We start from the raw sequence: 26,021 nt of genomic DNA on the forward strand, positions 1-26,021 counted from the left end.
TTAAAGTTACCATAACAATATATTTCAATATTTTTTAATTTCTCTTTAATTTACATAGACTTACATTTAAGCAAAAATTTACATGAATAAAACAGCGTTAACAATTTTCGCTCTTGCCCTCTCTTACTCTCTTTTGCACATTATTTGTTTTTTTTTTGTTTTTTTGTAACATTTCCATTCAACCATTCAAAGCGATCCCCGATCGCTGCTCAGCCGTTTAACGCACTAATACTAATCAAATTTTCTTTTAATGATATGACTTTAATATACATATAAATAATAGTAATAGCATTAAATCATAAACAAATCTATATATTATTTAGGTATACATGTATGTATATATTAATTTATGTATGTTTAACACATTAACAACATAGCGTTTTCCAATATATGTAAACTAAGTAATGCACAAAAGTTTTATCATACAAACCATTTCACTAAAATGCGACATGAAGAACAAGAACGAAAAAATTTCAAAAACCAACTTGTAAAACAAATTTAAAGTTAAACATTTACGAAACATACATAATTTCTGAACTTCAATTTACGATACATTTACACGCAAGCTTAGCGTAGCCACCCAAAGCAGCAATTTAGGTGAGGTACGCGAAAGAAAATTTTTAGAATACAGCGGTGGACAAATAGTGAAAATGCTGTTTTCAAAAGAAAGATGCACTAGTATGAGGAAACTATTGGCCATTCTTTAAGCAGGTTCAACACTGGGTAACAGGTATGTATGTATACATAAAGAAATTCAATAGTACGGCTGGATTTTCTTGTTATGGTGCTAAAGCAATTACTTGGGTAAGTAGTAGAAAAAACTAGATCTAGGCTAGTAACCTATACACTCATTCAAAAATCTCCTTTATAGGGAGAAAATTATAATTATACGAAAAGACTGTTGTACCTTATTCCAAGCGAAGATTTTGACTGACAAAGATGAAATTTGCAAAATTATAGACAAAAGTAAATTTATTACTTGGATGGAGTTTGGGAAGCTTGCTGGCGTTGATCTTAAAGTAGTAAGCTGCATGCTCTTTTATGTGTTTATGTTATATTGTATGCATCAATGTGTGCTATTTTATTTATAGCATATATGTATATGCATGTATGTGTTATAAGCCGAGAAGTGGTGTAATAAAATTTTCCACAATAGTTTGTATATTCATATGTATGTATGTATTTGTCTATTTAATTTAAAAAATTTCTTCTTTGATCTTTTCAGTTTGTCTCCAAATGCAATCGAGTTCGTTATGTGTCTGGCTGTGTTTACATATACTGCATGTGAAATCTATTATGTGTACTATAATTAATGTTTATTATATTTTTGTATAAACTTTTCAAGTTTCAGTTCCGTAGCAATTTTCATGCACACAAGATAACAATGTTTACTTTACTAACGTCTCGGACAGTTTACAAAAACACATGTGTGCACAAATGAACGTATGTATGTATGTACTGTTCTCTAAAATGCTTGATAGCATTCGTTAGGTCTTTTCTCTTTTTACTGCTGCCGTTTGTTTGATGTTTCTTATTTGTTTTTGTGGTTCTCTTGTTTGCAATGCTTTTCGTGTCGTTTATTACATATTACATAAATGTATTATTTGCTTTGTATGTATTCCTGTTTTAATGTTTTCTCTTTTTTTTTTTGCTTTCAACAAGTTGACTTAATCATTACTAAAAATATTTAATATATTTATATTAATATGCATAATAGTATTGTTTTACATACTTTGCTTGTATATATTTATGCTAATTACAGTGGAATATTTGAAAATAGGTTTATAGTTATCATTCATCGTCATTTTAAATGACGTTCAAATGTTTTTGTTTACTTTTTGTTGTTGTTTATATGAATTTTGTTTATATGATTCGCAAGTGTAATCCGCATGCACTTTCATTTCACTCAATTCACCAGCTACTAATTACCCATAGGTTATTTTGTTGTATACGCCGTATTGATTATTTACGAAAATTTATTCCGGCGATTCCAACGACCTGCGGCTGCTCTTGATCCGATTCTGTTCATAATTATTTATGTTAATTTTATCGAACTATATTACCGTGCCACCTGGAGGCGCCGCTTGACTTGGTGATAAATGCTGTGGTACATTTTGCTGCAAGAAGTAAAATAAATTAATAAAGGAATACGTGGAATCTCTTATTTTGTACAACTTACGGTCGCATAACCGGGTCGCGCCCACGTGTAGATGAAGCCATCCTGGCATGCTGTTAGGAAGCAATCTTCGCGAAATATTAGCGCCGAGAGTCGTTCATGTGCGATTTTCTTGCATATGAGCGGCTCCAGCAGTGGACATTCGTCAAAGCGTGGGCACGAAGGAGTGCCGATCAGCTTCATGGGATCGTAGGAAGTCACCACCGCATTCGAGGCTGCGTTCAGCGACGAGCTATGCGAATGAGTAGATGATTTACCCAGCTTCAGTGAGCCGAAACTATGCGCTGTCGTGCTGCTGCTGCCGATAATGCCCCCACTCCCGCCGCTGCCGGCAGCGCTGCTGCTACTGAGGTCCATGCCGATGCCAGCTGATGTGCTACTGCCCGTGCCATATTGTTGGTGGTTGTGATTACTGTTGGCTTGGTTGTTGGACTTGAGCAGGCTCATGCCCTTGCGATGTGTGCGATGCGTCGCTGCGATTTGCGATGCATCAAAGGAACCGGAAATTGATGAGGTCTTCTTATCAGAGTTGCTCAGAAAGCTAAAATTCGACAATCGTTGCGTGAGACTGTTGAATGCTGAGACGCTTGAATCTGAAGACTTGGTGGAACTGTTCGAGTTCTTGCTGTTGTAGCCGGACGTGGAGAAGGTGGAAACGTTGTCCTTGATGTTGCCTTCAATGGAGCCCGATTTGGTGGCACTGATGCAGTTTGGAAATTTTATAGAGTTACCTGTTGCGTTCGCCTTGTTTGAGTTGTTTGCTTTGCTGCTGTTGCTGTTCGCATTGGGGTTTGCGCCGGCTGGTCCAGCTTCATCCGGTGGCGTGTTGGCATTCGACGATTGGGATGATATGGTGCAGTTCGCCGTGGAAAATTTACTTGAGCTGCTGTTGCTGTTGTTCTCAGGCCCTACCGTTTCTTTCGTTGGACTGCTGGCATTTTGGGGTGCCGGATAGGATCCCGATATATTACCTATGGCTATTGGCCGTATCACTTTGATGCCATCAGCATCTATACCGCCGTTCATATAACTAGTGTCATTTAAATTTACGCTATTGACTCGCTGGCGCAGCGACAGCGGGTGCCGTAGCACATCTTCTGTTATGTCCCACAGGCAAATCTGTGTATCTTGTCCGACGGAACCAAGGCGGTAGCTGATTGCCAATTTATCAGGCGCTAATGCCGCCGACGAGGACGCATCTGAACGAAAAGATGCTGAGTGTGGCCGTTGCCGTAAGTTATTCGGTGTTGAGTTTTTGTCATGCGCAACACCGCTCATTCCAGTGGGAAAATCAAATCCATTAGCAGTTGAATCGGCAGAGAAACGCGCTTCTCGTCCAACACTATATTCATTCATTTGATTTTCGTCGTCTGAAAAATCACCACCATCCCAGTTGGTATACGATGTGGTATACGGATCAAATGCCACCACTGACACCCAGGAGCGATGACCTTGTCCCCGTGCGACCACACGTCGCTCATGCAGGGACCACACCGTCACTAGATCGTCTTCACCGCCCACCACAATATATTTGCCATCTGGCGACCAACATACACATAAAAAACCACCAAAGTAGGAACGAGCAATGCCAAGCAACTCCATGGTATCATAGTGAAATACACGAAGAAATCCATCCTGCGATACGATGGCCAAATTCGAGCCACATGGGGAGAAGCAAAACTCATTGATGCAACAATTCTCTGTGTTGAATATCCATTTATAGAGTGGATTGCGCGTTGACTTGGATTTGCAGGTGAGTATTGTGTAGCCATCGCCCATTTTGAAGGGCTGATAATTGGGTGCAGTCGGTGTGCAGGGTAGATCCTCGTTGTATAAATATAGATTGCCAGAGGCGTGTGATGCCAGAAATAAATTCGGTGAATTTGGTAACCATTTTAAGCATGTCACTTTGGTCTTATCAATAAGCCGCTAAAAGGGAAAATAAAACAAAAGATCAATTTATGCTTAAGAGTTTAATTAAAATTATTTGGATTTCAAATACTTCTTCATTATATAGCTTTCGTAATTCACGCGGTCCTGGCTGTGGTGAAACAAGCTGAATTTGCCCTGTTGTGAATCCTACGAGCAACGGCGCACCAGTAGGTGTGGCTGATGTCGCATTGAAATCATGACAACTGGGATTAGTGCCTTTGTAGAATTTCTTGTCGATTGGTTTTGTCATTTCCGCTCCCTGTTGGGAAGAAAACAACGATTTTTCATATTTTTATTATTATTAAATGTTAACAAAATATTCATATGCACTATATGTATACGGCTAATGTTTAAAAAACCGTGTTAATATGGAAGCTATTTTTTAGGGCAGCTGCCGTGTCGAGATTTTCCTTCAGTTTTTAATGGACGCCTTGATGTTATTATGCATTCTATGAGAATCTTTTTCATGGCAGAAATATGCTCGGAAGTTTTTAAATTTTTTTATGTTAGTCGGGCCTGGGTCCTACTGAGGGTAAGTACGCACCTCTAGCCACTCACCTACGGCGAAACCGCGTTTTCACAGATTTGGTAAAATATGTATATTAAAAGACAACTTCAATTAAAGTTTTAAAGTTACAAGTTAAAAACAACGGAGTTACATGCAAATTTTTAAAAAGAACTACCTGTTTTTGATATTCTTTCTACATACATATGTATGTATGTATGTAAATATGCTGATCATTAAATATTTGTATAAGGAAGTCGATAACGGTTACAAACAACAAAATTCTGTCAGTGCTCATGTTCAATAAACGATAACGATATCGACAAACAGAACGTTTAAGGAAACGATAAAAACTATAAATGCATATTCGTGGTTTTTTACCTTGGAGTTGTTTAACGCCTATCTGCAGCTTTCAGGATAAAGTGCAAATTCATACAAAATGACGCACAAGAAATGGAAAAGAAATTTCCTTCTATCAAAATTTCAAAAATCAGTATGCAGCACTTAAAAAATTCCCGTATGTTAATATTTTGAGCAATTTTTCTTGAGAACTGCTTACTTACAGGTCTATTCTGCACGTTACCGAAGATTTTGTAACCGGAGAATTTTATTACCAAAAAATGTTACCAGTTCTTGTCACCGCGATTCTAGGAACGTTGGCAACGCAGTTAAAATATTCAGCAATTCAGCTATGAAGAATTGTGGAAATCCTGGCATTGCATATTTCACGGGGCAATAATTTGTTACCAGCTTATAAGATGGTAACAAAATTTACCGGTTACAAGAATACACAGAATGCGAAAAGGGTTTAAAAATTTACAGGAACTTTATTTACCGGTTACAAACTTTGTATTACCAGCGCAGAATAGACCTGTTAGAATACTAGTTATGAAAATGTTAGTTAGTTAGTTAGTTTCTATCGGATTAAAGGTCAAGTGATTAAAACTTAACAGTTCTGGACTATAAAGCTCACTATATATTTTTAGAGTTAATGTAGTATTTAGATGAAAAAGATAACACACATACAGGTGTGGTCAAATAAATAGCAGCATAATTCAAAATGACATTGATTGCAGATCATGTGTATTTATTTATTTTCAATCATTTGCACTTAAAGTATAGTATGTAGTTCGATTTATAACAAAAAAATTTACATAAAAAAAAAATCGGTACTGTGTTTCCATTGGAATTATGTATAAAATCTATTTTGTATTTTAAGACTTGCACCAAAGTATTTCGGGAAAATATTAAGATTTACGTGAGCTGGACCGATTTGGAAGCATCTCCAAAACTGGATTTTTTATAAAAAAAATAGTTACTTAAAGAATTTTTTCAAAAAAAAAATCCCCTCATATGACAAAACAGTTTAAGCTTAATAAATCGGCAAAAATTTTGACGGCATAGTAATAATGAGATTTTTGATGGCGCTTTTTGTCTTTCTTCAATGATTGGTATAAGAAAAACTTGAATAACTGGACCAAAACTATCCTGATTTAGACTAATAAGGTATCACTGGAAAGGTATTTTCTCACGCTTTCCATTTCTTTGCAAATAAATTTATTCAAAGTGTGAAAGAGAAAGGTAGGATAAGCGAGCATCATTCCAAGCTGGAGCAACAAAAACACCATCATTATTACGATTCCGTTGAACAAATTTTTAAATATTTTTATGCAGATTTTTTTAAGCTTAAACTGTTTTATCTTTTGAGGGGATTTTTTTTTTTTAAATAAATGAACGACTTTTTTTCTTCGGTTGGTTCTGGATTTATGATAAATTATCTCATTTCTATTTAATTTGTTGACAGATTTTACAAACGAAATTAATTGATTTCAGCATGATTTGCTTATAAATTACAAATAAGCCGTATACTACGATGATGTGAATATACTTTTATAGACCAATCTATAATTTAAATGAAAATTATTAAAAAAAAGTAAATAAATATAAGTTGCAAGCAACGCCATTCTGAATTTTCATGCTTTTATTTTGATCGCAACTGTACATATAACTTTTCTAATGCTAAACTACAAACAAAAATCCAGTAAGTTTTATTATTTCGTTAACAACCGCAATTACTATTTAAAAGAGTTCAGCAATTTGTCTTACTGATTAATTGGTAACTACGAAAACTATTAGTTAGATACGATTGCCAACTGTTTTGAAACAATTAAGTAATGCCAATATGTAAATACACATGTACTATGTATGCATGTATGCATACAAAAGGGAGACTAAGTAATTGCCTTAATATTTCATTTCGGTAATTAACTTTAGAAGGAGATTATTAACGCGACTTACATGGTTTGTATTTGTCTGTAAAGGTACTTATAATCTAATTACAGTGCGTAATATCGATAAGCAGAAAAATAATAAAAATATTGATAAGGTAAAATTAAAAGCAATCACCCAATATACTTGTAGATATTAATATAGGTAAAAGTATTATGGCGCCGAATTGAAGATAAAAGTAGTAATAAAACAAACCTAGCAATTTGGTTAATGCACAAGGAAAGATCGACGTTGAGAAGCTCTAAAATCAACAGGAAAAAAAGTATCTGGACGTTACGGCAAGGTTAGTTGTAAGAATTGCCTTCTACACGCATCCCGGTTCTATGGATAGGGGACGAACCACTTCTGGATTACTCATGAAATATGGCAACGTCAAAACGACAGCAATAACAGCGAACAACAGGGTTAGATTCCACGCTGCCAGAGGAGGAGCATCTCCCCAAATACCCTCTTCCAACAAAACTGGTTGCGAGTTATTCTGGTTGTGCCATAGTAACAAAGGAGAAAAAGCTGCAAGCCATAGCAAATTACTACCATTTTGCAAATAGACATGTAGCTTTAGTACCGGTAACGCCACAAAGTGGTTTAGCCCCATATATTGTTTGGAGAAAATAGAAGGAGTAGGCGTATAGCTTTAATTTTTCGTATGTAATCTCTAAGGACATAAATCAAGAAAAACAAGTAAGAAAGTCTAAGTTCGGGCGGGGCCGAACATCAAATACCCGGCGCAAGTATTACATATATGGCTTTTCACCTTCCCGAAAGCTACCGCTACATGGTAAGCCGGGGTGTATCAATTTTGAATAAATTAGCGTCCTTAAATTTCGAAATATTGACGTTTCAAGCATTTTTTAAATTTACCGTTATATGAAAAGCCGTAATTTTAGTCCGATTTCAATAATTTTGAACGTTTTGCTTTTATGTGGCAAGCACAATAACCATACCGAGTTTGGTACAAATTGGTGGAACGGTTACCGAGATACATATATGTGATCATAAGTGGGCGGTGCCACGCCCATTTTCCAAAATGTTATGATAAGCGTATTTCCTGGTAAAGAATTGTTGCAAGCATCAATTTTTAATAAATTAGCTTTAATATTTACTGATTTATCGAAGATTTCGTATTTCTCCAAATTACCGTTATATGGGATGTAGGCGTGGTTATTGTCCGATTTTTAAAATTTTCAGCCATTTGGTATCCTGTACCAAGGTCAATAACTGTGCCAAGTTTGGAAGAAATCGGTGCAGCGGTTGCCAAGATATACACATGTAACCATAAGTGGGCGTGGCTACGCCCATTTTTCAAAAATTTATAATATTCTTATTTTTCGTCTAAAAGTTATTGCAAATATCAATTTTGAGTGAATAATCTTCAGTAGTTACTAAAATATCGCAGTTTACGTATTTCTGAAAATTACCGTTATATGGGAGGTAGGCGTGGTTATTGTCCGATTTTGCCCATTTTCAATACCATCCGTCCTACGCCCGAAAGAAGTACACGTACCAAGTTTCGTTAAGATATCTTAATTTTTACTCGAGTTATCGTGTCCACAGACGGACAGACGGACGGACGGACGGACAGACAGTCACCGCTTAATCGATTTCTCTTTTCATCCTGATCATTTATGTATACATTTGTCTATATCTATCTCGATTCGTTTTGCCTGTTACAAACAACCGTTATGTGAACAAAGTTATAATACCCTTGTGCACAAGTGCGCTCGGGTATAAAAACGAAAAATGTGTGTGATCGGTTTATTTTAAAGCATACTTCCAATACAGACCTAGCCTTAGAAACCCCTTAAAAATGCCATTCAAAGGGCACCGATGAAGGAAGGACTCCGAAATTTCGTTCATATATTCACAATAAAGGAGTAAGTAAAAATACAACAGCACCCCCTGTTACCTTATTCAAACGGTTCTATGTAATGTTGGGAAGTATCGAGTACTTTTGAGGATCGAGTTCTTTGATATCGATACTTTTAAAAATCGGGTATTTTTCAGAGTACTGGGTACTTTCTTTAAATATACACTTGTTGGTAACATTTCAATGATTAGTGTAGAAATCTCGCAAGCTGACAGCAGTTTATTCAAATTAATATATTAATCCCAAATGATGTCAAACGAGTGGCTACTTGAAAACTATTGAAACTTCAAATTGAGTACAATAATTTGTAAATACCGGTAAATGTAAATAAAACTCAGTACTTTTAAGTATCTATTCAGTACTTTTAAGTTTGTGAGTACATGTATCAAAGTAATGATTGGAACAGAGAATTTTTGAGTACTGAGTACTTTCGAGTTCTTTTGTGAATACTTAGTACTTTTGAGTTCTTTTACATTCTGACAACTTTCGAGTCCTTTCGTGAGTACTGAGTACTTTGGAGTATTTAGTATCGATACATTTAAAAATCGGGTGCTGTCGATCCTTTTGAGAATCGAGTTCTGAGTACTTTTGGTATCGATACTGCCCAACACTAGTTCTATCTAACATTAATGAAAGGATGGTGTGCGAAGTAAAGCCTTACCATCGAGTGTTATGCCGTCTGCAGAAAACGTGAGAGAAATCTAGGCTCGTTGTAACCACAGTTCCCTACCCCGAAAGCCCTACTGTTCTTTCTGAACTTTAAAAAATGTGTCGAAAACCTTACAAAAAAGTACAAAGTAAAGTTACAAAAAAGTACAAAGACGTGCAAGCATTAGACCATTTGGTTGCCAAATACACCGCATGGCGACGCCAAAATTCTGTACATCAGTGCCGATCAAACACGAGCTCTAAAATGCGAACGAGGATGTGTGTGAGCAAAAGTCACTGCCGGGTCAAGGAGTACTCCAAAATTTACCGTAATGCGTATAAAAAAAAATGTGGCGTAATTAACATTGCAATGTCCTAGGGGAAGGACCATATACTCCAGCTCTGCATTACATTAGAGTAGCAAAAACTACTCCACGGAGTAATCCCTCTACCTCTCGGCAACATAGCCCAAAAACATGGTGGAGTGATTACGATCGTTGAACGAACTGTCACTACGTATGTATATTATTGAACTACAAATGATACGAGTGGATTAATGGTCTCTGATTACAACTAAATTATAATAGTACTTTCTTATTTTTCATACAAAATTATACGAAAAAATAAACAATCGATGCCGATTTAACCTAAATATAAACACATATCAAAGTCAGTCTTTTCATGAAGCAAGACAACCACCTCGAACTCAATTATATTCTTAAGTGTACAGACACGCATTCTCTACGCCCATTCTTAGCGCAAAAAAATACATACAAGCTGGACGCTAGTCACTCCCCGCTACCAACACCCGAATGAATTGTTTGTTTTTAGCTTGCCACTGCTGGATATGCTAGACGTAAACACGCAACTTAAATTCATTAATCTCTGACGTTGCGATGAGATATCAGACAGTATTATCGCTCCAGAAATAGAAAATTATGCCTACGTATGTATGTGCATTTGTACGTACTAGTTAGTATTGCTTCGACAGTAATATTCTGACACACAAGAATAGCCATAACGAAGAGAGTAGATATGTACATAAATACATGGAAAGCAAAGTTTGACCACGGTTGCCAGTTACTAATTTTTTTCTTGTACCAAAACGTGTACCGATATGCAAAAAATATACCAAAATAGGTTTAAGCTATCGGACTAATTATTCAAAAATCTTACAAATACACATTTCTCACACATATAACCTGTTTTTACTGCTGGAACATACGTATATTGTGGAACGATTTTCCGTAATCCCTTTTCAAATTTGGTTTGGAGACAAATCGGTTGTCGCGCTCCTACCCTGTTGGAAATACCAATAACGGGCATGAGTTACCCTTTAGAAACTATTACTTTGTAGGTCTACTGGCAGGATAATTTCGGTAGCATTTTGCCTGGGAGCTTAACGAGGGATCCTCACAGATCGGTTTTAAAACTATCAGCAAGCCTCATTGTATGTGATGATTACAGTGCTTTCGTTGGTTAGGTGCACATGGCTCCTATCAGCGCTTTAGTTTTGGCCTCCTGAACAGTGCCTAGTAAGTAATAATCGGTTTTGTCACCGCATTGAATGGTCAGTGCCTCTGACAGCCTAATTGTTAGCAGCTATGAGATGTCATAACCTTAGATTTTGCTGGAATATCAAGGAACCCACAAAGGACTGTGTTAGACAATGTGTAGCCGTAATAGCAGATTTTCTTAGGTATATGATGTGAGTAATAATTTTCTCATTTTGCCAGATTAAAATAACCTGTGGACCAAGCTTAGAAAAAATGTACCAAAAATGGTACATTTCGGCCAAAACGGCAACCGTGAGTGCGACTACAAGTATAAAGCGATTAAATAGAAGCGTGCAAATACAATTAAAAACAGCAAAATGTCGCGTTGAGCAGCTGACTTCAAATGGATAATTAGTTTATGCGACTTGCGTTGGCAAATAAAAAAGCAAATAGGTATGTGAATGAAAATAAATATAAACAAGTAAGGATAGTGCTGGCTGTGCCGAAGGCTATATGGCTTCATACATTTCATGAATATTAGAAAAATTAACTTTAATCTGTTATTAAATTGGGAATCAGTTGTTTCGCAGCTATACATACATTGCATTAACTCTAACTGTGGCCCCATGTCAGATCATAGAATAATTAGGTTTGACCTTTAAGCAACCCTCCTATACATAGAGTTTAAGGAATCCCAGGAAGACCGACTGGGAGAAGTTCAAAGACAACCTGAGGTTGAACGTAGCCCAACCTGGGCTGTGTCAGAAGATCAGGAACGAAATAGAACTAGAATTTGCTACAGAGCGCTTTAATGAATTACTCATTGACGCATATAAGTAAGGTATGTTCCTCCAGGGATGTACCCTGGTGGACCAACAACCTAAGTAAACTCAAAACCAAAGTTCGGAAATTGTTCAATCGAGCAAAACGAACAGGGAAGTGGTCAGAATACAGAAACATCTTAACTCTGTACAACAAAGAAATAAGGGAGTCTAAGCGTTGAAGCTTTAGGAGCTTCTGTGAAAGCATAAAAGATACTGCGGAGGCTACAAGACTCTTTTAAGGTAATGGCAAAATCGCATTGTATTTCGTCCGAAAGTCTAAGGATGAGTGATGGGAGTTTCACTGGGAGTGAGGAAGAGAAGATTAAACTTCTCATAGATACTCATTTCCCAGGATCTACATCATATTCCGAGACAGATCGGAATAGTAGTAAAATAAGCAGAGAAAACTGGTGGGCGGTGAACACCTTTAAACCAATAAAGTCACCGGGAGTGGAAGGAATATTCCCTGACATGCTACAGCGGGGCTTAGAATGCGTGGTTGGACCGCTTTTAACGATAGTTAGAAGCAGCATAGCACTGGGTTATATACCAGATGCGTGGAGAAGAGCGAAGGTAGTTTTCATCCCGAAGGCTGAAAAGATCTGCCTCACCTCATTTGTACTAAAAGCTTTAGAAAAGGTGCATGCATAAATGGCGGGCCGTTCTACTGAAACCGCCCTTTACGCGCTGACAAGTGCACTTCAAGATAGCTTAAATAATAAGGAGACGGCGCCTTACTGGACATCGATGGCACACGTGGAAGAAACTGTAAAGAAAGCTGTAAGATCATTTATGACGTGGCAGGAAAGAGTTGGGGACGCACAACAAAGATACTGAGATAGATCTACACGACTATAGTACGACCCATGATAGCTTATGGAGCCATCATCTGGGCCGATAAAACTTCACAACTTGGAACAATCAAAGTGCTCTCCAAGATACAAAGGCTGGCATGCTTATGCATAACCGGAGCCATGAGAATCTGTCCAACCGCATCCGTGGAGGTTCTTCTAGATCTTACCGCTCTTCATATTCACATACAGACTCAGGCGAAGAGAGCTTTACTACGGATGACTGGTTCAAATATCGGGGCAAAAGGGTGTTTTAGCCGTGGAAAGTTAGATATTCTTTCGAAGAAGTTCCCTGAAATTGCAATACCGAGGGATACCATGCATCCGAGTTACAGCTTTACAAAGAGGTTTAAAACTGAACTGAGTAATAACATGAGCTGGGCAGGCATATCCGAGACATACCGGATAAACCAAAACATGATTACCTGGTACACTGATGGCTCATTGACCGACGAGGGTACCGAGGTAGGGGTAGTTGGACCGAGGTTAAGATACTCGGAACCCATGGGAAAAGATATGTTTATTTTCCAGGCTGAAACATACGCCATAGAAAGATGCGTGAACTTTAATATCAAGCGAAACTACCGCAATCAGAACATCGCAATCTTGACTGACAGCCAAGCGGCTATCAAGGCTCTCACCAGGTAACATCTAAACTGGTGATGGAGTGCCTCGAGAACCTCAATACTCTTGGTCTGACCAATCGGGTTTGGGTTCTCTGGATTCCGGGACAATTGGTATTAAAGGAAACGAGGGTGCATCGACCCCTTTCGCCGGACCAGAGCCTTTCTGTGGCCTCGTAAAAGGGTCACTCTCTGAACTTGTTCGGTTAGAGGAAGAGGCTCATAGAAAACGCTGCTAGGATGATCTACCAGGTCAAGAGCAGTCCAAAGCACTTTTAGGAACGTATAACCTAAAACGCTTCAAGGAATGTATGTTATCAAAGAATAACTTAAGAATTGGTACAGGAATCTTGACAGGACACTGCAGGCTGAACTATCACCTCACTGAACTAGGAAATTACGCGCATGAGCGATGCAGATTTTGCAGGACGGAAAACGAGACTGCACAGCACATCTTAGAAGAATGTCCTGCACTGATGCACAAACGCAAAATGCATCTGGATGAACATCTGATAACCAAAAGCGAGATGAAATCCGTAGATTTAGGTTGCATACTAAAGTTTCTCTCTGTTACTTGATTAATAGACACACTATAATCCATGAAGGGGGCATACTAGATCTTAAAGTCGCAGTACTCTTTCCTCAACAATAATAATAATAATGGACCGTGTGGATAAAAACTAAGCAATTGCTTTGTCTTAACATTTCATATCATTTACTTCAATTTTGTTTGAATAAAACAAGTAAATGGTCTGAAATTTTAAGAAAAAGCAATTGCATATTTTTATTCTACGACCCAATGTGCAAGTTTAAAGTGGCTAAAATTAACAGAGGTTTACAAAAAAAAAAGTTTCTACCTAATGAACCAAATCTCCGAGGTATGTTAACCTCCATCAGGCTGGAATAAATCCGAAAATTCATATATATGGAGTTTTCGACTAACTGAACCCGAATGCGGGGTTCGTTAACCTCCCTATTGTCATGTCCTAGGTCATTTGAGGGTCAAATAGGAAAAAAATTCATATACATAGGTTTTTGCTGTTGCTGAATCCGAACATGGGGATCCCTTGATTCTTCAAGGTCATCTAGAGGTCATTTCAAGGTAAACTTCGGCAGAATTGTATTGAGTTTTTAAGTTTATTCTATGACTGTTTCCCTACTTGACCTGCAAATGACCTCAAACCAGACGTGGTGGAGGCTAACAGACCTCGCATTTGCATTCAGCGCGTCGAATAACACAGGGTTATAGATGTTTGGTTCAATATGCAGAAACTTACTGTTTGTAAACCTGTGTTATCGCTAATTTTTTGGATTTGTTTTTTTGCCGCAATTGTGGCGGTTTCCTTCCATATAAAAATAAATTATGTTAAATCGCTTTGTAAGTTTTTTTAACTTTTAAATATTTTTCTTTCATTAATTCCATATCCATATAACTATGTACATGCGCCATCCCCACATAACCTACAGAGTTGGATGGTTTACAATTAGAACTTCCCTAATTTGCATGCGTGTGTAATAAAGTACATCTGTGGTAAAAGCAAAACTATTCCCCGTAGCTTTTTTTTTTTGATCGGTTAATACCTAACCGAGCTGCTGGGGCTTTGAAGTTTTCCATTTATTTTACATAGTGAAAATGCTTTTTTTCATAGAATTGCATAAAATCATTAAAAATAAATATTTATTGATCGAATAAGAATACTTACCTTCAGAAATCTTCGTTTGTCAAACTTGGTTTGAAGACAAACCGTTTTCGCCTTTGTGCTATCTTCAGTGTCTTCAGACAATAAAATTATGTTGCATATTTAACTTTAAAATTTTACTAACTATTTCATAACCGATAATCATCATTGCTTTATTTTTTAAAGATTTCTGAATGTAAGTATTCATGTTCGATCAAAAAAATATATGGTTTTAACGATTTTATAGCGATTCTACGAAAAAACTCCTATATCCCTTGGCTTAGCGTTGCCATATAGGCTATTGGGGTATAATTTATATATTGCTCTGTATGTGATTCTTGGGAAAAATTAAATACATGCATGCAAAAAGACATAACAAACATCGTCGCTGAAATGCAAAAAGTCCTAACTAATAAATAATTCAAAATTTAAGTACTTTTTGATTGATATGATAGTTTTCATAGAATTACAAATCCCCACATTAGGGCTGTGCGATTATTCGATTACTCGAGCAAGTTGGTTAACCAATTATTCGGTTAATCAATTACTCGAGTAATCAAGATTTCGATTACTCAAAACGATGATTAATCGAGTTACTTGAAATATGATTACTCAAAAAAAATAATTTTGCTCGTTAATAGAGTTTGCTTTGGAAAATGCTTATTTTCTTATTTACATTCTGTATATGAAAAAAATTTTTTGTTTTAATTTTTGAAAACAGAAATGCTGTTTTCAAAGTATCAAGGAACTTTAACTACTTTATACATATGTAAAGAGTTGAAATGTTGATTACTCATTTTACTCGAAATGTTGATTAATCATAAAGCATTTTACTCAAATATTTTTGTTTTTGGTTAATCAAAAACCTTGATTACTCGAGTAACTGAACTTTTGAGTAATCATAATTTCCAATTAATCGAATAATTGAGTTATTTACTTTATGATTAATTAAAATTTTGAGTAATCAATTAATCGCACAGCCCTACCCCACATCGTTTTATAAAAATTATTGTGCACGACTTTTCCATTTCAGTGACGATGTTTGTTACGTCTTTTTGCATGTTAGGTGACGATTTGTATCACCAAAAGGCCGACCGAAATGATTTCATTGGAATGAATTTTGTTCAGACATTAATTTAAATTTTGAAATTTTTTCGTTTCTTTCGTTTCAGTTCTGAAAGTGACAGCGGTAAAATTCCAAAAATGTTGATTTTCCTGTGTAATTTGGGCCACCCTAATATACATATGTACATATGTATGTATAGAATGTATGTATGTATGTATGAATGCACTTGATATATATGTATTCAAGTATGTATGTATTATAAACACACATGTGGCTCATTTACTAGAGGTGTCATAGTACAAAAAAAAAATCAAGAACGCGGGGATTACCGTTACCTCTTCTTACATATATGTATGTTCTGTAAAAATTTCAGCAGCTTATTAGAACAAAATCAGCCTTATTCTGAGCTTCGCACGACATTTTTTCATACGCCCATAGTGAGTACATATAAACGAAAAGTGAACGATTTCGGACGAAATCTAAACTCGTGATAATGCTGAATATGTTTGTATGTATTAATTTATACTATGGGAGTATATTCGTATGTACTTAAATTCAAAACTTTAAAGCCGCTTTTCTCGCGTTTTTGCTATGTTGACTTATGACAATATTGACGTAAATGAGTGCTATCCACATACATCTACATATGTAGGCGCGCAACATGTGCTACCTGCTACCATAATAATTATTTTCACTAGGAAATTATATAATTTTAAAGAGTTCATTGTAATCAGGTGCAGCAGCGTATATCCAGCCGGCTTTTTCAAACACAATGCGTGCTATCATTCTTAAAAGTCGTGATATTTTCTAGCCAATGCTCTTCGACAACGTCATCACTCGCAATCATCATCAGCTGAAGCACCACTTTCGTCGTCATCGTAGTCATAATCGTAGAACTGTCAAGTTTATAGTTCAGTCGAGGCGGTTATCTTCATATTTTTGTTGCGTAAGAGTTCAGTGCGATACTGTGCATTGGGCGCTGCTGATTTGACTTTCATTCTGGTTCTGGTTCTGGTTCTGGTTGTGGTTGTGGTTGTGGCCGTGTAGCCGCACTCTTGCAGTTACATTTACACAAGTGCATTGTTATGCATCTTCATATGTATTTGTGGCTGTGACAATTGGCGTTTTTGCTGTCGTATGTAACTACTTTTATACGCTTGTCACTTTTATTGTTGTTGTTGGGTGATGGCGACCGAGCGCTATGGACACCGCTTACAATGCCCCCCACACGCGCCAGCTTTGTTTTTTCTTGTACGAGTATGCACTTGAATATATGTATGTATGTATGTACCTACATGTATCTACTCTGAACTGGAAGTGGGAGCGAATATGGGGCAACGTTTTCGCTTCATACTGCATTTTTTTTCGGTTCAGCAGCAACGCAGCGCAGTGCAGTGATTTTCAATGTGAAACACTGAACATATTTTTCTTTTAAATTTTTTACTTAGATCTTGTTTGGCTTTATGTCACCATGTCATCTAGTTTCATTGAATAAATTTTGAATGAGCGAATAAGCTGTAGAATTACTAGTGGGGACTTCTAATGAAGAGATGGTCAGAATGTGGCCTAATTATAAGAGTCACTACGAGGTCGGTGAAACATACATATACGGAGGCGAGAATGTCAATAGGGACTTTACATATCGCTCAGTTGCTTCAATTACGACACTAATCCAAAAAATATTAATATTGAGCTAAGTATGCAGAAAAAACCGCTAGCTCACAAAATATGTACAGTGACGAGCAAAACTGTAACATGGTTTAACACTTTTTGTTTCAGCCACCGCTATATTTCCAAGTTCTAACGACTTTCATCCTTTTGTTGAATATTCTTGGTGGTACATCCCAACTCCCTCTCTCATAATGATTTGAAGTCAATGCAACAACAATAAAAAAACCAGCAGACAAAAATGTAAATTAAGGCAGATGTTACAGTTTTGCACTCACTCTCAGTTTTGCATTTGACAGTTATCTTTTACTTAGTTGGAAGTCAGATGACTTTTTTCTATATTGTAATTTATTGAAGAAGTGATCACCAGTAAATAACATAGTTAATCAGGAACCATAAATGTAAATAATAGATTTACTGCGGAAAGGCGGAACCGCACTAAAAGTGGCAAACAATTTTGGAATTTGCTACTTAAAAATGTTAAGACTTAGAAAAAATATAGCCTAAAGTGTTCCCAAGGACAAAGGAAGTCTGTTAAAAAATATTACGGTACGATATCTTGTGAACTTAGAAGCAAATAGCGATGCAGCCACTATTACAGAAGCGCTTAAGGTATTAAACTTTAACGCAAATCAATGGACAGCGAGACGAAGAATTCCCAAATTGAGCGAAAAGGCATCATAAAGAAGAAAAAAGCAAATTTGATAAAAATACATGTGCGCGTGCGGCAGCATTTCGCTGCATCGCACGAAAACCGAACCATTGCCTATTGGGATATGTTAGGCCGTTCAGAATGCAATAAAAAACATATTTTTAAGTTTCAATTGAAGTTTATTTGGTCTGACAAGACTAAATTAATCGCTTTCAATCAGATGGCCGGGCATGATATTGGATCAAAGACCCAAATTAAGCCTAAGCGCATCATGTACTGCAAACTGTGAATCACAGTGGTAGGATCTTAATTGTTTGGGGTTGTATTTCAAAAATTTTGTTGGTCCGTTAGTACGCATTATGCGTAAGGAACAGTATCTGTTCATATTTCAACAAAATTTGCAAGATGTAGTCGAAAAATGAGAGTTTCTGCTGAAAAATCACCCAAAACATGCTGTATATGTTCGCAAAGACTGGATACAAAAGCAAAAATTTGCTAATTTGAAATGACCTCCACAAACCGCGGACATGAATCTCATCGAGAATTAGCGAAATCAACTAAAAGCACAGCTTAATAAGTATCAAAGTCCGTAAAATCGAGTACATGAGCTGTGAAAGCAAACTAAGGATATACCTCCAGAATTTTTACAAAGATACAAATAAGGTATGCCAAATCACATCCAGGAACTGAAACAGGCAAAAGAGTACTGAACATTGTGTTAGTAGTTCTTTTTTTCGTGAAAATTGTTAAAAAAGCTCTTAAAAATATATGAGTGCAAAACTGTAACATCTGCCTTAATTTACATTTTTGTCTGCTGGTTTTTTTATTGTTGTTGTATTGACTTCAAATCATTATGAGAGAGGGAGTAGGGATGTACCAATAAAAATATACAACAACAGTATGAATGTCGTTGGAACTTGGAAAGATAGCGGTGGCTGAAACAAAAAGTGTTAAACCATGTTACAGTTTTGCTCGTCACTGTACATATTTATGTACATATTTTTACTATGGGAGTATATCGATAGCTGAGTGGAAGTCGACCTATCTCGGCTGCCAGTTCGAAAACACCACATCTCAAAAAACTTTTCAATAGCGCTATTTTTCGTAATATGATAGAAGAACGCCATATTTCACAAAATTTGATTGAAAAACACAATATTCCAGAATTTGGTTGAAGAACGTCCTATCTCAGCACATTTTCAATGCATTTTCAGCTGAGATAGGGCGTTTTTGAACCGAATTCTGGATAGGGCGTTCTTCAACCAAATTGTGAGATAGGGTACTTAGTAGTAATTAGTAGTAGTAATTAGTAATTAATATTTTTATTAATTCTGGGTAGAGCTTCAACTTATTAATTGAATTGATTCTGAATTTTTAATTAGTTGGCACCTCTCTTCAAAATGTTTTTGGAATAAAGCATCTTTAAAACCTCTCTCATTTCGTATCCGCATTAAAATAGTTTAACTTGTTAATTATATTGATTTTGAATTTCTAAAAAATATTTCAAGCTACGTGGCTGTCTCCGGATCGAAAAACGAGAAACCAAATCGATCATGTTGTGATAGACGGAAGGCACGCTTCCCATGTTTTAGGCGTACGCACACTCCGAGGCCCAAACATCGACTCGGATCACTTTCTTGTTGCAGCCATGATACGCACCCCCCTCTGTGCAGCAAAAAATGTGCGCCGAAATATGCAAGGATGCAAGGAGAGCTTAACGTCGAGAAGCTGCAGTCACAACAGACAGCGAATGCATTCGCTACTCGACTCTCACACCTGCTCTCAGAGAGCACTCTTCAACAAACCGACATATGCAAACAGTGGAACCACATTTCCCGCTCATTATGTCCCGCCGCCGAAGAAGTAGTCTGATTTCAGCGAGCCCGAAAGAACAACTGGTACGATGAGGAGTGTCAGGAAGCTGCAGAAAAAAAAGATGCCGCCTACAGGGCCAGACTGCGATCGGGCGCAACGCGCGATATATGGGAAGCGAGACGTATTTGCCGCAAGACTTACGGAAGGTTTCAAGACCAGGGCGTACTCCTGTAAGAACAACAATGGCGACCTAGTTACCGATGTTCAGAACGTACCTAAATTATTGGGTGAACATTTTTCCACCCTGCTGAATGGTAGCAGAACGGAAAGTTGTTGAGAAAAAGAACCCGATCGCCCAGTCGATGATGACGGAGTCGATGTTCCACCGCCTGACTATGACGAGGTAGGAATAGCAATAACGCGGCTGAAAAACAACAAAGCTGCTGGAGCCAGCTGAGCTAGCCCAACTTCGCTCTGGCTATTGCAGCAGGTTTAACTCATACTTGAGCAGTATTAATGACGATGTGCCCAACCAATGCCCGACATGTGGAGAGTCGCCACATGACTCTCGGCACCTCTTCACATGCCCCGAGAACCCCACCGAGCTGACGCCCCTGTCCTTATGGACAGACCCTGTTGAAGTCGCGCACTTCCTGGGTCTCCCCTTAGCTGAAACGGACGACAACGTTGACGGGTGAACCGACCCGAGCGGGGTTTAGTAGCCGCTACAACAACAACAACAACAACAGGAGAATGTTATTCGTTGTTTTAGCTTAAATTTTTCGAAATTTTGAATAAAAATTTTGCCACATACGGAAGTGCTTGATTATCTCGTGTCAAATTTGAAAAACTGGACTTGGCAACTTTTCACTCAAAGCTAGTGTTATCCATATGTATATGTATATATACATACATACATATGTACTGTTGATCGCATTTGTCGGAAATACTTGAGAAGCAATTAAGTATGTAGACACAAAGTGCGGGTTGCGAGAAATATTGGTGTCTTCGTTTCAATTTGTATTTAGCGATAATAAAAATTCATTTGTTTTTACTGTATACTTAAAAGTAAACAAATTAACGACTGCTAAATAGTATAGATGGTTTAAATTGAGTTACAACGTCTGTTAAAACGCTATTAATTTTTAGCGACAAACTATATAACAAATCTGAATCCACGAATTAATATTATATAACGAATTAGGTTCGACTGTAAGATGTTTCATGTGTGTAGAATTTAATGGAAGTGATGGGCAAGAAAACTTGTTGCGGACAAAAATTTTGTATTCTAAGATTAATGTGCATTGAATTCTGAAAATCATTTGCGAAAAATGTAATTTTTGCTTTAAAAAAACACAGCAAAGGAAGAAAGAAAAGCAAAACAAAAGCAAGTGACTAAAATATGGGCTATGAATTGCATCAGTGGTTGCCTTTGCGTTTTATGAATTAGATACTAATACAGACAAACCATAGAAACCGACAAAGTGGTTGATGTTTATTGGTCGCTACAAAATTTTAATTTCAATTTAGCAAATTTCGCTTTCATCGAAGCTTTATTCGATGTTCTATCTGGACTGCTACTCCTCATGGCTCGCTAGCTGCTACCACACAATTGCTGGACAAATTAAATGAGTGTTTGCAAATCATTTCAGCACTTCCTACATACGCAATAGATTTGAGCACTTTAGTTCTTTTGAGAAAACCGTTCAGTTGTAGTTCGTTCAACTCAGTGTACTATTTCTTTAGGTCATTCAGTTCATTTAGTTCAATTGACGAATTATCATATTATATCCTTATCCTGAGTTTTGCCCGAAAAAATTTCACTCGAAACTTTTTAATCCGCCCATAATAAATATATGGAAACCAAAGGTGAAAAGTGAACCGGTTCGGGGAAAATAAAACTCATGATAAGGCCTATTCTGATGAGTTTGGACCGAAAAAATTTCACTCGTAAATTTCTAATCCGCCCATAGTAAATACCGGTTAGGGGAAAATTGAAACTCATGATAGGGCTGATAATTATCAAATATGTATAACAAAACTGTAACAAAAACTGTCGTAATTTGAATTCACAGAGTACTTTTACAAATATACAAATATGCAGTATTTTTCAATCGACGGCATACATTTGCAGTAAAGGTAATCTTCTTAGCATTATTGTTATTCAGAGGTGTTAAAGAATGCAGTCATCGTGACTTTAAATCGTTGCAGTAACATTCACTAACATTTTTTAACTGCAGCCAATCAATCACATGTTTGACTAAAGACTGCAAAGTTGAAGTCATTAGTCTTTTCTGTTCCTGACTAATTAGCCATTTTTGCAGTCTAAGGTAAATAACGAAAATCTAAAACAATCTTTGCACACACTTATTCATAAAATTAAAAAGCTTAATTAAAACTCCAGTAGTAAGTATATGAAATATTTAGAAAATGACGAATTCCAGAAACTTTCAATGAAATAAATTTGTATTTATTATGGCTGCATTTCTTTATTCATTCTGAACGTTTGGAATAAACTTTTTTGTTTATTTATTCTTTAGAACGTTCCTAATGATATGTTGACGTATATTTCAAACGCATTCTGTTTATTCCGGCTGTGAAATTGGATTATCCGGAATGTATAAAGAAACGTAGCCTATATGTAATAATTAAAGGTTTGCCACTCCCTTAACTCCCTTACAAAATCTATGCACACACACACGAACTCACCCAAAGTGCCTTGCTTAAGGCTGGTTTTCACTATGTTAAATTCAGTGGCATTTGTCGTCAAATAAGTGAAAACACGTTGTCAAATGGGATCAGAATGTGGTTTATCGATTGATTCGGATCAGGATAGGTCTTTAGTCGTGTACATGCGTTGCGAAATCGGCTGTATGTAATATCATCGGTAAAAGTATGGATAAAGGAGATAAAGTTGTGTCAAAATATGTCGCCAAATTTTGGCGTGAAAATATGACATAGTGAAAACCCGTCGTAAGGAAGCTGATTTTGTCAAGAGGGAGCCAGAAAACTTTTCTGAGCAAACCTTTTTTATTAAATCATGGGATAAGGCAGAATATGTATATTAGGGTGACCCAAAATTTTTTTCCTCCAGCTAAGTACCCCCCAGATCTGAAGAATAGCAAAAATAAAGAGACACGTATTTTTATTTTGAAATCGATTAATATTTACCCGTGCCGCCAGGGCTTTGAAGTTTTCTATGCAGAACCTTTTGTTCTCATGCAGAACTAAAGCAAAGCCGGAACGCGTTCGCGGTCGCTGAAAAAATTCAAAGTACTGCAAAAGAATGCACTTTAATGCCTGAAATCAAATGACTAACAATAAGTGACTGAAAGAATGCAATCCAATGGTTGATTGCAAACAAGAAATGGCTAAAAATGATTCATGAATAAAAAATAAAAAAAATAAAAACAAAAGACTATTTTTTTTTACTCTTAGTTAGGAATACCATAAAATTATTGCAATCCCTTACTGCATTCTTTAACACCTCTGTTGTTATTAAAAAAAATATTTAGTTACATCCGTAGCATATTCAATTTTAACATGGTTTCAATTTTCAATTACAAAATTTTTGTGTAAATAAAACGAGTATATAAAACAACAATTAAGTTAAGCAAACAACAATACCGAGTTCAATTCTCATATACAAATTTAAGATTATCGTTAATTTCTTCACGATCCAATTATCGGATCTAAACAAAATTAGTAGTAGACCATGCTTTAGGTAGCACCTTTCAGATGAAAAAAGAATTATCAAAATCGGTTAGCGTGGTCCAAAGTTCAGCGGCAACCTACTAAAAAAAATATTCCGACGAAAGGTTAAATATGGATACACGTCATACGTTCGCAAGTACGAATAATATTTGGATCGCGATCCAAAATGAGAAATTGAGATGAACTAGTTCTTTACTTCAAGAACTATCCAAGCCTAATACAGAAATATATATACCTATTTGTATGTACACTCGCTGTACCGGCTAGATTGGGGCATTGCATTTTCATTTTTCTTTGCCATAAGCGTTAGCTGTGTTTTTTTTTTCAATTTCGGTCCACACCAATTCATTACATTATATAGGTATGCATTGCAACAATTTGTTTTGCTTATAGTTATTAAAATTTGTCCAGTTCTAATTCAGTTGTTTGCTTGCTCGTTTACATATGTTGTTATTACTTGACTTAACATTTGCGTAATTCGCTAGCAATTCAACGCCAGTACTAGAGGAGATTGGCTGCAACGTGCATCAAACAGCATGTATCGAGAGCAAGAAAAATTTATTATGTACACAGTATGTATGAATACGCAGCGGTTGGTCGTGGAGTGGTTGTCGGAGCTGTGCAAAAGTGGCTACCGCAGTAGTGTTGATAGAACGTCGGCGTACCGCTGCGTTAGACGCTCATTAGATAAGATAAGAAGTAGGTATGTTTGTTATTTATTTAAATTCCTTTTTATTTTTTCCGACTTTAAGGAGAAGCAGAAGGAAGTAGCTATGTAGACGAGTGTGGCTGTGTTACTTTTGGAATTGTAAGAATAAAGTGAAAATGTTTTGCGACTGAGTAATCTTATATACAACTCAACATTCAGCTGTGTCTCCAAGAAAAGGGTCTACAAATATAACATAATTTAGAACCAAAATAAATAGAATATTTTAAACGATAATCGGATCTCGTACCTTAGTAAGTCTTATTATGAATTTACTTACCTTTTTCACACCTCTAAATGCGTAGACATACAATTCCCTGCCGAAGTTAAAGCAAATTCGATCGCCTCCATATATCTGGCTTGCCAGTCCATTCTGTCCATCTGAACCACCATTTATCATTGTGTGCATTGATATGCCCGCTCCTAGTCGCGCATCCATTGCGGCTGGCACTCCATATGTCACCTGCTGTCCATTAATTAATGATCCCGGACCGGAGGCATTACTGCCATTAGCAGAACCATCACCGCTTGCTTTCGAGTTATTCGTCGTTGAATTATTCGCGTTGCCATTCACAGTGCCGCCTATAACATTATTTCCTCCACTGCCATTACCACTTGCTACATTTTGACAAGTGTTATTATTGGGTAGCGAAACTATGGAAACACGCACTTGCGGCGAACTCTGATTGCTGGTGTAACCAACACGATTTGGACGGGAATACTCAGACAGTGTGAGTAGCCGGTAGGTGCCCTCGCGCGTCACAAATTGAGTTTTTAAGTCGTCCTTGACATTCGGATCAAGTTGGCCGGCCATTACTCCGTTTCTATTGTTTATGTGTGGTAGCTTGCTGATGATCAACTGTAGTATTGACCCACTACACAAACGGCTGATGCAACTTGTGTGCGGCAAGTTTTATTCGATGTTATTTGTGATTGGCTAGCAAATTGTAGCCCTTCTATACCCACCAATACTCGTTGTGACTAGCACTGCGGCACTTGCTCCCCCCCTAACCGTATGTTCTCCAACCCCCACAAAATAACTTATATGATGGAATGTTAATGCACTTGCACGTTCTATTTGTTGTTGTCGTTTATGGTAACACTTGAAATGATTTGTTTTAGCTGATTTAGAATATTTCTGTGGATTTTTATGCAATAGCTCACGATTATTTTGCTAGAAAACACTTTGAACACGACATCAATTCTTTTTGGCAGCAAGTGGGCTTGGAGGCGCGGCCGACAGCGCTGCTTTGCCACTGCTGCATTTGTTGTTGGGAGGAATTTTCTTTTACTTTTCGTTTTTCACACTGGATGCATTTTCATTCCTGCGACTTCGTAATCGACCGCACTACCAATTCAGATTGTTGCATACAAATGTGACGTAAACATTTCCATTTTTATAGTGATTATTTAATTTATTGTAATTGCCTAGGCCACCGCTATTTGCAAGAAGAACTTTTTGCACTTTTTCACAATTTTCCGTCGTTCTACGTTTTTACTTTCATTCTAA

General features: G+C 36.9%; 1 protein-coding gene across 2 annotated transcripts; it reads right to left on the bottom strand.

Moving 5' to 3' along the window:
• Nucleotides 1-166: 166 nt before the first annotated feature.
• On the bottom strand, nt 167-26,021 carry LOC118737774 (WD repeat-containing protein 20). 2 transcript variants are annotated; one of them, XM_036468528.1, is made up of 5 exons: nt 24,792-26,021; nt 4,179-4,367; nt 2,908-4,105; nt 2,180-2,850; nt 167-2,117 (listed from the first exon to the last, which is right to left on the bottom strand). In XM_036468528.1, exons 1-5 carry the CDS (start codon nt 25,323-25,325, stop codon nt 2,055-2,057), a joined length of 2,655 nt encoding a protein of 884 aa, XP_036324421.1. In that variant the 5' UTR covers nt 25,326-26,021; the 3' UTR covers nt 167-2,054. The 2 variants fall into 2 exon arrangements, with proteins under 2 accessions (XP_036324421.1, XP_036324420.1); XM_036468527.1 differs by having other exon boundaries at nt 2,180-4,105.

Source organism: Rhagoletis pomonella, unplaced genomic scaffold (assembly GCF_013731165.1).
Source record: "Rhagoletis pomonella isolate Grant_MI unplaced genomic scaffold, Rhpom_1.0 Rhpom_scaffold_00004, whole genome shotgun sequence".
Lineage (NCBI taxonomy): Eukaryota > Metazoa > Arthropoda > Insecta > Diptera > Tephritidae > Rhagoletis > Rhagoletis pomonella.